General features: G+C 46.7%; 1 protein-coding gene across 6 annotated transcripts in view; it reads left to right on the forward strand.

The window, feature by feature from the left end:
* Positions 1–1,131: 1,131 nt before the first annotated feature.
* Positions 1,132–13,918, forward strand: part of RIOX2 (ribosomal oxygenase 2) — a 28,390-nt gene continuing 15,603 nt past the window's right edge. For 4 of the 6 annotated variants that reach the window (XM_082625914.1, XM_082625912.1, XM_082625915.1 and 1 more), the window contains exons 1-3: positions 1,132–1,189; positions 6,759–7,227; positions 12,793–12,912. In XM_082625914.1, coding sequence (XP_082482040.1) covers positions 6,796–7,227; positions 12,793–12,912 — 552 coding nt within the window. In that variant the 5' untranslated portion in view covers positions 1,132–1,189; positions 6,759–6,795. Of the gene's footprint in view, positions 1,190–1,299; positions 1,524–6,758; positions 7,228–12,792; positions 12,913–13,918 lie in introns of those variants that run through there. The other 2 variants (XM_082625916.1, XM_082625917.1) reach the window with 2 other exon arrangements.

Consider the following 13,918-nt stretch of genomic DNA (forward strand, 5'->3'; position numbering starts at 1 on the left):
GTTTGTAGATTTTTTGATGATGGCCATTCTGACCGGTGTACTCTGTGACCTTTGACTAATAACGTAGTCTCTTGGTGCCTCATTTTCCTCACATGTAAAATGAGGATAACTGTAGCATCCTTCTCATAGATTTTTGTATGGATTAGTAAGTTTGAGTACAAATTTTAAAAAGTGCCTGGAAAACGGTAGGTGCTCAGCAAAAGTATTATGATTGTCTTCTGTTTTGAGGCATTAACTGAAATTTCAAGTGAAAATCCCATTAGGTATACTCCTATACAAATTATTTCATCACAGTTTATGCATTCAGTTTTAGAAATATTCGTTACTGGCTGCGATTATTGTTAGTTTGGACAAGTGTTGGATAAGGGTGAACTTTGTTCCCATTTGCTCATGTGTCCCTTGATCATCAGAAAGAGCTTCTGGTTTCAATCCTATTAACAGAATGAAATAAGGACTTTCTTTGTGACCCCTCTGCCTGTCTACAGAGCTATGAAACGCACAGGCCAGAGCAGAGGTGAGCAACTGATCCCCTGACAACTCCTTTCAGCCAGCCTCCCCACCCAAAAGTCCTGATAATGAGTCAAAAGGAGAGAGTGTTAGGCCAAAGTTACTCAAATAATTACTTTTGTTCTTTTCTTCTACAGGCACAGTAGCAAGAATTTCCAGAATCCTTTTAAATCAGGATTTAATTCTCTCTCCGGGAGCAACACGATAGTAATTATAGTTGACTTAGTACAAAGCAGCACAGTGTAGCAGACAGCCCCAAAGGGCAGCGATGGAGAACCTGGACTGCTAGCTCCCTAAGCCTGGGTTTGGGGAGCCCAGGTAAGTGAGCTACTTACTCCCTCCGGGCCTCAGTTTCTGCATTCATTAAAGGAACAGGGCGGTACTAGAGCACGTCCCCAAATCCTGAGCCTCATCCCTCCCCAATTCAAGAAAAACCCTCATTTATTTCCTTTCGCACCGGAGAAAAAAATGTGCGGGCTTGAACTCCCAAAGCACCCCTGCATTCGGGAGCTAGAAGCAGCCCGCCTCCCACCCGCTGCGTGCCGGCCGGCGGGCGTGGAAAAGGGCGCCCAGCAGGAGGTGCCGCCGGAGCGTGCGCACGTCGCGCCGCGCTGCGCTGCCCCGCCCCCAACCCACGCCGCCGCCCGCTTGGCTGGAGGCCGCGCGTACCACGCAGAGCCGGGTGAGTGGAGCGATCCCGGCTCTCCGTCCCCGTCACTGCTATGTGGGGTGGTGCTCAACTTCCGGGCGCCCAGGCGCGAGTGTGGGTGGAGCAAGGTCGGGGTTGGGGGGGACCGCAGGGCTCGGGCCGGGAGCTACGGCCGGGCCCCGGCCGGCTGGCGCTGTTGGTTTCGGGACGGGGGACGCGAGCCGACGCGCTCGACTATCCCGGGCACGGGAATAGTGGACACGCTGGGTCTGGTGCCGCCCAGGGTCGCGGATGGCCTGGGCACCAAGAGTGACCACGTGCTCGGCCGGTGGTCTAGAGACGGGACGAGCACACGGCAAGTTTGGAGGTTTGCAGGGAGGGTGATGCAGGCCTTGGCCCCGCGCGGCGGGCTGTCTGGGAGCGCCACGTGGGCTGTTCTCCCGGGCGGCCGGGCGGGCCTATGAGACCGGCTTTACAGCAGCGAAACCTGAAGTGCGGGCGGGAGAGTTGCGTCTTTCTCGCCCCACCGTAACTTTAAAATGACAGCCTACCCTCCCTTTCTTTCATTTGTCACCGAATATTTCTAGAACGGCTGCTCAACTGTTGGGTCGTCCATCAGGTTAATGAGACCAGGTTTTTCACCGTGTTTTCAGGAAGATTGGCCTGGGAATCGCAGGCTCTGATTACTCCAATAATCAGCTGTAAATTCGGCGCCGGGCCTTTGATTTCACTGGGCTCATCTTTAAGTGGAAAAGCCTGATTTATCCAGCTTCTAACACCGTCGCTTGGGTAGTTTTGCCTCTCTGCCCTCATCCTTTGTAACCTCAGGGTTACTAAAATACATTAATGAGGTTCAATCCATTATTTCTAAAATAGAATTAAAAAGATAAGTGCCAATCACAGCTTTAGGTCAACAGGAGAACCACTTTTCCCTCTCTGAACTGATAAACCTCAATGAGGGCCCAAAAGAAATGTTGTAAGTCGGCCTAGGCAACCTTGTTACAGGCAATATATCGTTTCTGTCAGTTTGTGTGCGTTTAACTGAGCTGAGTTTGCCTATGATCCTCCTCTATGTTAGTGGATCTAAAATTCTGCGGAGAACTGTTCCTTTTCTTTTTTAACTTTTTTTAAACTGTTACTGCAGATTTCTGGGCTCAGCTACCAGAAGTGCTAGTCCAGTAGGTTTGATATGGGGCCCAGAAATTTGCATACTAACAAGCTTTCCTGGTGATTTGACTACACTTCGTAAAACACAGCTCTGGAGATTATAAAGACACACCTCCCTCTCCTGGTTGGTAATGACCTCTGATGGCTAAGGTGCCTTTCAGCTCTGACCGTACTGTTGAATACTCAAGCTACAGCTGCCATCAGAAGAATAATCCCCACTGAACAAACCATCTGTTTTCCCTTAACTCTGTTTTGTGTAAGGCTTTTGAGATTTTTTTTCTCTAAAATTGTATACAAAAGATGAAAAAGGGAAAAAAAAATCAGCCGTTTTTTTCTGAAGACCTCCTATGTGCCCTGGTCTGTGCTAGGCTCTGAAAATGTGCAGATAGTTGTCCTGTGTTAAGACTTCTGGTCAGTGAATATTACCAAAGAAAAGAAAGTTAGGACACTTAAAAATATAAAGGCTTTGTTTGTATTTGTTGCCTGTAGAATGGGTGTTACTGTTGATTTTCTTGTGGAGTTTAATCCTTCAAAGTTGTTTAGATTAGTTGCTGGTTTTCATCTGTGGGCAGTTAGTAAAATATGAACCTTGAATCTTTTAACTTAATCTTTTTACATTTGAATGCTATGGTCAACTTAAGTTGGAAACAATTGCTTTTTAAACGCTTGCTTTTTTTCCCCCCTGTAGCTTATGAAAATACTTACTCTAACTTCTGTTTGGGTGGTCTGTGAGATTCAGAGGCAGGCTAGTGTTGGCTGTACTTTTCCAGACAAAGCATTCTCTTGTTTAGTTCCTATATTTCTTAACATTACAAAACACACTTTTTTTTGTTTTGTTTTTACTGTTTAATGTGGTGGAGTATGTCATCTGTTTTCCTTTCAACCTCCCAGAAAAAGAATGGTTGTCTTACAGTATGGACAGTGTGAAAATCAGAGAAATAGTATGTTTGCCTAATAACCTCTAAGCTGGGTTCCAATTAACTGAGCCTCAAATCATTTCAAAATGAACACATAGAAACAATAAATGATGTAACTTTTGGCAGTAAAAGTAGTGAAATTCATAGTCTAACAAAAGCATTCGTTATGCACTGTTGGGATTTATTTTGTTACTGATTGTAGATGGGAAATATGCTTCAAGTGATTTTATTTTTGGCTTAAGTATTTTGCACACTTTGTTTCACCACACTTCCTGGTGAATATGCTTATACTGTATTCATATACTGTGCTTAAGGCAAACAAGCCTTTTGTGTGCATCTCCCTGCTGCTCCCATCCCTTCAATAAATTTTAAACTGACCAGTTGTGAGGGATAAGAAATGTGTAGCTGAATATGAAATTACTTTTCCATTAATGAACACCTTTAATTATGCAAGCCTTCTGAGGCAACCTAACAGTTTTTTTTTTTTTTTTTTTTTTTTTTTGCTGTACGCGGGCCTCTCACTGTTGTGGCCTCTCCCGTTGCGGAGCACAGGCTCCGGACGCACAGGCTCAGCGGCCATGGCTCACGGGCCCAGCCGCTCCGCGGCATATGGGATCCTCCCAGACCGGGGCACGAACCCGTATCCCCTGCATCGGCAGGCGGACTCTCAACCACTGCGCCACCAGGGAGGCCCAACCTAACAGTTTTTAACAATTAAATGTGAGCATTGTATCCCGGGTCCCCAACACCATCCCCAGGGTTAGTGATTTGCTAGGACTCACAGCTGATTTATTACAGCAGATGGAGACCAAGTGCTTCATGGCTGCAGCAGCTAGTTGTGACAACATGTGTGAAATGCTGCCAACCAGGGCAGCTCATTAGACACTCAATGCCCAGGGTTTTTATTGGGGGCTCATCATGTAGGACCTTCTGGCTGGCATGTATCAAAATTCCAGGCACCCAGAAGGAATGCGGGGGTTCAGTATAACCTGCATTGTTTGTCCAAACAGCTTTAGACACAGTGAGTCCCTCTTTTTAGTTATTGGTGGTGGGAACACATCTGAAATCTAAGTTCCCAGACCTGACATCCACCACATGCTGACCTCTCAAAGGACAGCAGGTAGCTCTTTTCTGCACAAGCAATGCCGTCTACTGAACCTGTTTGCATATCTTTCGTATTTCTGCATCACTTCTGGGCTCCAAGTACTAGCAGTACTTCGTCTCACTGAAGCTTTGATTCTTCAGCTGAGAAAGCACACTGGCCTGTTTAACTTAAAAGGAATAAGAAACACTTTCAGAAAATATGTCTCATTGATGATATATCCTAAGACATTAAAGGTTTTTTTCCCAAAGTTTAAGAGAAAAGCTTAAGCCCTTACCCCTTCAGTGCAAGCTTTTCGTATCAATTTGTATTAGTTTTATGCCATGGTCCTGTGTTTCCTGCCAAAAGCACTGGACCTTTTGAAGGAACTGAGCTATCTGTGGGTACAATATTTAGAAGCTAAAATGAGGCCACTAGAGAGTTTTAAACAGTAGCGCCCCCTTATCCACGGCTGACAACATCCCAAGACACCCAGTGGATGCTTGAAATCGTAGATGGTACTGAAGTCTGTATATACTGTGCTTTTTCCCTATTCACAGAGAGCTATAACAAAGTTTAATTTGTAAATTAGGCACAGTAAGAGAATATCCGAATTGCCAGCATCATTACTCTTGAACTTTGGGGCCATCATTATTAAGTAAAATAAGGGTCACTGGAACACAAGCTTTGTGATACTAGGACAGTCAATCTGATCACCAAGACGGCCACTAAGTGACTAATGGGCTGGATACACTAGACAGAGGGATTAATTCTAAATTTATTTTCTAGGTTTATTCTGAATTTATCAATTATAAATTTGTAAGTTAGTTGTTGCAATGTGTAACACATTGTTCAGGTGCCTACTTCCCAGGCCAGACCATTAACTCTACTCAGTCCATAGTGTAGCTGAAATACAGCTTAGTTATAATGACAAAAGAGCAGAAAACAGTGTGCTTGCAATTCTGATAGCCCAACAAAATAGAAAAGCACAACATTTATAAATAAGTTACTGGTCTCTGGGAAAAATTGGTTTTTATAAGCACGGTGGTTCTTAACCTTTTTTGGGGAGGGGGACTCTTTTAAAAATCTGGTAAGAGCAATGGACCTACCCCCTTTCCCAGAAAAAAAAAACTGACCTTCAAATAGCATTTTGCAGTTTCAGGAAATTCATATAATTTAAATTCATACATTCTTGAACTCCAGATGCAGGACATCTGCATTGTAAACGTGACGACAGTTGTGGGTTGAGGCAGTTCTGAGAGACCTTTGGCAATACTCAGGGGAGTCGATCCTCTTTCTACTCAAGTGTGGTCTGTGGCCCAGCAGTAGCGTCACTACCTGTGGGCTTGTTAGACATGCAGACTCTCAAGTCCCACCTGAGCCCTAGGCGCCCAGGGGCTGTGTGTGCACGTGAAGGCTGGAGGGAGGAGAGCTTCGTTAGAGGTTAATGACGTTGCCATTTTATTATGTCTTATTTTAGTTAAAAAGGTAGAGCTTTTAGGGGGCTTCCCTGGTGGCGCAGTGGTTGAGAGTCCACTTGCCGATGCAGGGGACGCGGGTTTGTGCCCCGGTCCGGGAGGATCCCACATGCCGCGGAGCGGCTGGGCCCGTGAGCCATGGCCGCTGAGCCTGCGCGTCCGGAGCCTGTGCTCCGCAACGGGAGAGGCCACAACAGTGGGAGGCCCGCGTACCGCAAAAAAAAAAAAAAAAAAGGTAGAGCTTTTTAAAGCCTTGAGATATAACTATCTTTACCTTTCACTTTCAGACCCCAATTAGTTTTCTGCTATATTTTAATTTTTCTGATAAAGTGGCAATTTTTAGGAATAAGCTGCGGTTTGGAAGTGAGGCAATTCAGGTGCTTAAGGACCTGGGAGCAGGCAACTTCTTGCCCCAGCCATCAGGTGGCACCTCTGGCCCAGGTGGCCTCCAGGACAGCAGCTGGGGGTAGTGCTTTGGTGAGGAGCACCTGGCTGTGGGCAGCTCTTGGTGGTTCTTGAGTCAAGTATTTATAACTCAGAGTGCATCTAATTAGATTTGGGATCTGGTGCTGATTAAAGCCAACTTTAAGATTTCGACTTTGCTGTGTCAATGGCCACAGGCTAAAACTGTGACTAGGAACTGCTGAGATAGTTGAATCATTTAATTTGGGATAATTATACCTTCCGATAAGTGATGAATTCCACGACTTAGTACTTGTGTACAAGAAAAGTACTTGTGCCTTCCTTTCTGTGAATATGTGATCTGCATAGTGTTTGAGGCTGAATCATATCTTGGGAGAAACGGTGTTGGCTTCAGGCTGTATCTTATTCTGGTAGAAATGGCCTTGGCTTAGGAAGAGCTCGCACAAAGGCCTAATAGTCATGCAAGTTGTGTGTATGAGATCCTCTGACACCGGCACTGGGACGCCTAAACACGAGTGTTTTCTTCTTTTTGGCAGGTTTGCGTTTCCTCGCTGCCTTGTCTTGAAGACAACGATGCCAAAGAAAGTGAAGCCTGCAGGGGATGGGAAGGAAGAGGGGCCTCTTCCCTGTAAGCAGGTGAAGCTGGAGGCAGCTGGTGGGCCTTCCCCTTTGAACCTTGACAGTCCCAGTGGCCTCTTTGAAAGTTTAATCTCGCCCATCAAGACAGAGACTTTTTTCAAGGAATTCTGGGAGCAGAAGCCCCTTCTTATCCAGAGGGATGACCCTGTGCTGGCCACATATTACCGGTCCCTGTTCAGGCTCTCAGATCTGAAGAGTCTGTGCAGCCGGGGTATGTACTATGGAAGAGACGTAAATGTCTGCCGGTGTGTCAATGGGAAGAAGAAGGTTTTAAATAAAGATGGCAAAGTGCACTTTCTTCAGCTGAGAAAAGATTTTGATCAGAAAAGGGCAACAATTCAGTTTCACCAACCTCAGAGATTTAAGGTAACAGGTCCCCACCAGTGCAGCATCCTGGTGTGTATTAAAGTGCTAACATTTGGCCACAGATCAGCTCAGGGGTAAATCTGTTTTGATGATGATTAGGCTGATGCCAGTTTGAGAAGAGGCAGCACCTGTTTGGTCTTCAAATGCATTACAACGTCAGTGACTTTATGTTCCCTTTTGGCTAAACTGTTAGAATCTGCAACAACTCAGGCTGGACGTGGTGAGGTGCAAAAACTAAATTATACTTCAGGTTTATAAAGTTTGTTAAAGTGACGTTACACCTCCAGGAGCGTTTCCGTGGGCTGGTGTATGTTTTGACACATGGTAGACATTTCTGTCTGGCTTGTCCCTTCACCGTAACTTAAGGCACGATAGTGTCAAGGTGATCATTTTTTTCCTTGTAGTTGCCTCCCTCTACTGCCTACATCTACCTAAGCAGAGGCTTCTGAGCAGTGACCAGACCACATACCAGAGGCACGTTTAAGAAAGAGACTTTACCCTTATTAACAGCAGCCCATCTGGCACTTAGGGGCAGGGTCCTGGAACTGCTGCTGGGGGGGCATTCGCAGGTGGAGGGTAGGTTGGATTTGCGAGTCGGGGAGACTGGCTAACCTTTTATTTATTCTGCGTCAGTGGTTGACATTTGAGAAATAATTTGCCTCCTCTGCCCAGTTTCTGTGTTTATAAAATGTAGACTTAGGATGAGCTAATCTGCTCTTAGAGGCATGAGATCTTTACGTGACAGGTGGCCCAGAACAATTGAGGGCCCGTTCTGAGTTTTAGATAAAGTTTATCCCCATTCAGAAATGCCCTTCTGTGACCCATGGCTGAATCAAAATGTCAGCTTGGGAGGAGGAGGAGAGCAGCACGTGAAGTTCCACCCTGAGGGGGTGGCTTCTGGCTGTGTGGTGGCTCCTAGGACTCTGTCATCAATTACCAGTAATGCTTCTCACAACTGAACTCGAGTTGCCCTGTTAGATCCATTAGGCCTCCCTCATCTGTTGAATGCCTTTCCCTTTCTTGTCTACAGGATCCGGAACCTGTTTGTACTCTGGATAAAGTACAAGTACTCTTAGACTTTTCAGTACAAGTACTCCTTCCAAAGGAGTGAGGCGATCATGAGCAGTTGAAATGTCCTTGGAATGCCAGCCTTTTGTCCCTAGCACCCAAAAGGAATTTATAATAATCACTTGCAGACCAAGTCATGATGTGTATTCAGAAAATATGGACACCGAGGTACTTCCCTCTGAGCTTGTCCTTGACTCTTTACTTAGCTAGAAGTAGCACTTTTTTTTTTAAAAGAGTGGTTTTTAGACACCTAAGAACTATGAATAGAAAAGATCACTGATGTTGATTACATGTAATTTGTTCACAGACCAGCAGAAAGTTATTGTTTGGCGTATGTGTGGTGTCCTCTGTGGCTGTCATTTTTGTGCTTTAGAATCATCTTGGGCTCTTCTCTGCTCGTCTGCTTAAATGTTGCATGTTCCTCTTCCCCAGTTTCAAGTGGCCAAGACTGTGTTTCCTTTGCCCTGTTGACTCAGCTCTCTAGCCATGTTTATTAAAGCAGGATGAGCTTTCCCATCTCAACTCAGCCCCCAGGCTAGACTAGGATGCATCCTGTTTTGCTTGGTTTTTTCCACCACCAGGACTTGAGAAATCTATTAATAAGCCTCAGGAGCTCACCCTCTTACACTAGAAGCTGGGTTCCACGTATTATATTATGACCAGATTTAGTGTTGTGTGTGTGTGTTTACTAATGGATATGTCGATATCAGGATAGAGAAAGTGTAGAGGCAGTTCCTCATTGGCCAGATTGAGAGACTATCAGAGTGAACAGTCCGCCCTTTCTTTATCAGGTCACACCGTGTGCACAGTTTATTATTCTAGTTTGTCTGGAAATGAGTAAGGAGGTAACCAGAGTGGTGGGTTCTTCCCCATCTGCTTTGGGTAATCCGTGTATCAAGAGTCCAGATGAGTTTACCACATATTTACATGTGTTCACTTTTGAACCCTCCAACAGACATTTGAAATAATTGGGGCAATCACTGTGGTCTCCATTTTACGTGGAAAAAACGAGTTCACAGATGTGACTTTTCCATAGCTACTAAGTAAGGACTTCTGATTCCAAAATTAAAGCATTTTTCCTAACCATATATCTAAAGATATTAATTGAAATGTAGTAGGGCTTTTGGCATGTTTGCTTTCACCTTTAGGTGTGAGTGTGGGCTTCTGGTCTTAGCTGTTGTGTTCAGCTGAGTCTGCAGGTAGGTCAGTGGAGAGAGGAGGAGCCTCCCCTTTCCCTTCCCCTTTCCCATTGTTCTGGGGTCCTCCTTGGCATCTCCAGACATAGTTGGGAGTCTTGAGTCAAAGGAGACAGATTTCAGGAGCCTTGTTTGTGCCAAAGTCAGCGCTGGTGAAGCCCGTAACAGTTGTACGCTGCTTTGCAATGTAAATAGGCTTTGAAATAAATATGCTGTTTCCCACAGTCTTAGGGTGGGAGTCTTCCTTTGCAAATAAAGAAGCTAACTTGTACCTACAACTTGGTCGGTGGTGATTTGACTCCAGATCCCTTTCTACTGGGCCACACTGGGCAGATAGAGAAGCCAAAGGTTCTATTTCCAGGAGAGATAGAAAAATTGTACAAATGATGGGGTTTTCAGTAACTTTAAAAAAAAATTTTATTTATTTTATTTTATTTTATTTTTGGCTGTGTTGGGTCTTTGTTGCTGCGCACGGGCTTTCTCTAGTTGCGGCGAGCAGGGGCTACTCTTTGTTGTGGTGCACAGGCTTCTCATCACGGTGGCTTCTCTTATTGTGGAGCACGGGCTCTAGGCGCACGGGCTCTAGGTGCACGGGCTTCAGTAGTTGTGGCTCGCGGGCTCTAGAGTGCAGGCTCAGTAGTTGTGGCGCACGGGCTTCGTTGCTCCGTGGCATGTGGGTCTTCCCGGACCAGGGCTCGAACCCGTGTCTCTTGCATTGGCAGGCGGATTCTTTTTTTTTTTTTGCGGTACGCGGGCCTTTCACTGCTGTGGCCTCTCCCATTGCGGAGCACAGGCTCCGGACGCGCAGGCTCAGCGGCTTTGGCTCACGGGCCCAGCCGCTCCGCAGCATGTGGGATCCTCCTGGACCGGGGCACAAACCCGTGTCCCCTATATCAGCAGGCGGACTCTCAACCACTGTGCCACCAGGGAAGCCCTGGCAGGCGGATTCTTAACCACTGCACCACGAGGGAAGCCCTTCAGTAACTTCTAAGAAGAAAAGAGACGTGTACTCCTTAATTACAGACCCAGAAGCTTGAGTTGGGGGCCATAAAGTCACCCATATGGTCTTGAGACACCTCTCAGGCCATCAGAGACAGAGAGAAAGAGCGAGAGAGAAACTGGTTCCAGTTACTGTATAAATGTAATTACAGGGCCAGGTCCTGCTGGCCCCTCCCAGGTATAAATTAGGCAGCTTGGGAGATCTCTTAACTCTCTGGAGCTACTCAGATGCCATAAAATCATTCTTCCTGTGTTGCCTGAGATGTGTGAGTAGAGAAGCTCAGTGGTCTATACTGAAGATGTCTCCCAAAGCTTTTTTCATGCTGACCCAATTCTTTCCCACTTGGCATTTTTAATACTGTAGATTTTTTTGTTTTTTTGTTTTTTTTCAGTCCAGTGGTAGGATTGAGTCCCAAGCTGTGGTCACTGGTTTACTCAGCAAATACTTTCAATGTTTCAATGTCTCGTGTGTGGCAGGCACTGTACATGCATGTGCTTGAAGGGGCTCTGCAGTGTTCTTTGTAGGTGACTTCTTTAAGGTAGCTCCTTAGAGGGGCAATATAGAGTCATGGTTAAAGGTGTGGGCTCCGGGGCTTCCCTGGTGGCGCAGTGGTTGAGAGTCCGCCTGCCGATGCAGGGGACACGGGTTCGTGCCCCGATCCCGGAAGATCCCACATGCCGCGGAGCGGCTGGGCCCGCGAGCCATGGCCGCTGAGCCTGTGTGTCCGGAGCCTGTGCTCCGCAACGGGAGAGGCCACAGCAGTGAGAGGCCCGCGTACAGCAAAAAAAAAAAAAAAAAAAAAAAAAAAAGGTGTGGCTCCGGAGCCAGGCTGCATGGATTTGAATCCTGGCTCCACCTTTCATTGGCTGTGTGTTCTCGTGCCCGTTTCCTCATCGGCAAACTGAAGATACTGATAGGACCCACCCTATGAGACAGGGTGGTGGGGAGGGTTGTACAACTGAAGTAGGTAAAGCACTTGGAAACAGTGCCTGGCACATAGGAAGTGCCGATACCTACGTGGCCTAACCGCTGCCTCTCCTCTCTCACCTGCCTTGGGACAGTCAGGTTTCTTCCTTGCAGGGATGTGTGGCTCCTCTCTAGGCCCCTCAGTTCGACTTAGGCCCTGAAGAGCTGATTAGTGACTGGAGAAAGGGAGCATTCCTCGACCCTGTTTACCCTTCGCTGTCTGTACCCCCTTCCTAGGTAGTCCTTTCTGCTTCCATTGCTCTAAGTACCCTTTTGTGCAGGCAGTTCCCAGATGTAACCCCTAGCTCTTCGTCTTGCCAGAACTTCAGACTTAGCCAGCCAGCACACGGGGGTCTTAGCAGCTCACACTTAGCACTTCTAATGTACGGCTTTCCTTTTCTCCCCCCTGAAAGCTTGTTCTTTAGCAAATCTTTCCCATTTCAGTGGAACTGGGAGCTGACTAACTGCCTCAGTCAAAAACCCAAGAATGTTTCTCTGATTTATTCTCCCCACTCCCATAGCCCTGCCATCAGCATGTCCTGTCAGTGCTGCTTTCTGAGCGCATCTCGGCTTTTCTACTTCTCTCTCCCTCGCCCACCGCCCTGGTCACTCCCAGCCTACGCTGCTGCCTTCGTAGCTTCCCCACGGCTCTCTCTTGCTCTTCTACAATCGATTCCCCACACCGCAGGCTGAGTGAGCTTTTGTAAGTGTGCATTGGATCCTGCCCTTGTCCTGCCTAAGATCCCGTGACTCCCTGTTGCCTGCCTCTCCGGTCTCGTCTGCTGCTGCCTCTTCTCTGAGCTGTTCTGCACGAGGACGGGAGGGTCCTGAGGACAGAGGTGCTGGCTTGGGCGCCGTTGAATTCCAAGTGTCTGGAACATAATAGCTGTGCGATAAAGACTTGCTGAGCGCATAAGAGCATATTCGCTAACACATATATATGGAATTAAAAAAAAATGTCATGAAGAACCTAGGGGTAAAACGGGAATAAAGACACAGACCTACTTGAGAATGGACTTGAGGATATGGGGAGGGGGGAGGGTAAGCTGTGACAAAGTGAGAGAGTGGCATGGACATATATACACTACCAAACGTAAGGTAGATAGCTAGTGGGAAGCAGCTGCATAGCACAGGGAGATCAGCTCGGTGCTTTGTGACCACCTGGAGGGGTGGGATGGGGAGGGTGGGAGGGAGGGAGACGCAAGAGGGAAGGGATATGGGAACAGATGTATATGTATAATTGATTCACTTTGTTATAAAGCAGAAACTAATTAAAAAAAACATATTCCTTGTTTCTAATGTATTTTTCACCTCTTTTTTATTTTTTTTTTAAAGGATGAGCTTTGGAGGATCCAGGAGAAGCTGGAGTGCTACTTTGGCTCGTTGGTTGGCTCGAATGTGTACCTAACCCCTGCGGGTTCTCAGGGCCTGCCGCCCCATTATGATGACGTAGAGGTGAGGGGGTAGGAGGCTGCTCGGCTCCGGGAGGACGCGTTGCTGCCAGCCCGGGCTAGTGGGTTGCCAGGGTTCAGTTCAGCTCTCGGGCCGGGTCTCTGCCCACTCTTCCTGTGCGGGCTCTGCAGAGCTTGACCTCCCTCACCGGGATGTTGGGCCAAAATTAATCCCATCAAACTGGTTTCCTGCTCCTTCAGAAAGGGGAGATTGTTTATTTACTAATAGAAAGAGCCACACATTCCTCCGAAATAGGTGTTTTTTGAATTTTCTACAGAAAAGTGTGATTGGCTTTTTCTTTAATTTCATAACGTATGGTCTTTAATAAGGTGAGGTCTTAAGTAATTCTTACATCTGCTTTCTTTTGTCCTTTTTCTGTAGCTACCAAAAGTATATATTTTTTCCATTTGTGAAGATCTTGGGGCAGCTTGAATGAAGGTCATGGTTTCACTTAAGCACTGGCGCCTTGACAAGTGTTGATTTCATTCTCATGTGGCTGCCAAAAAGAGTTAACTCTTTGGCTTAGGTATTTGATAGTTTTATTTTTGTATCAAGACAATGTGTGAACACAGAGTTATTAGTAAAAAAAAAACCTCTATTTACCCCCTCCTTTGAGAGCAATTTGATATCAATACAGTTTCCAAAAAAATTTTTTTAAAAATATTTCTAATAGGGCTTCCCTGGTGGCACAGTGATTAAGAATCCACCTGCCAATGTAGGGGACAAGGGTTTGAGCCCTGGTCTGGGAAGATACCACATGCCGCGGAGCAGCTAAGCCCGTGCGCCACAACCACTGAGCCTGCACTCTAGAGCCCGCAAGCCACAACTACTGAGCCCACGTGCTGCAACTACTGAACCCCACACACCTAGTGCCTGCACTCCGCAACAAGAGACGCCACTATAATGAGAAGCCCGCGCACCGCAACGAAGAGTGGCCCCAGCTCGCTGCAACTAGAGAAAACCTGCGTGCAGCAGTGAAGACCCAATGCAGCCAAAAATAAATAAATAA

Source organism: Mesoplodon mirus (assembly GCF_964341445.2).
Source record: "Mesoplodon mirus genome assembly, chromosome: 6".
Classification (NCBI taxonomy): domain Eukaryota; kingdom Metazoa; phylum Chordata; class Mammalia; order Artiodactyla; family Ziphiidae; genus Mesoplodon; species Mesoplodon mirus.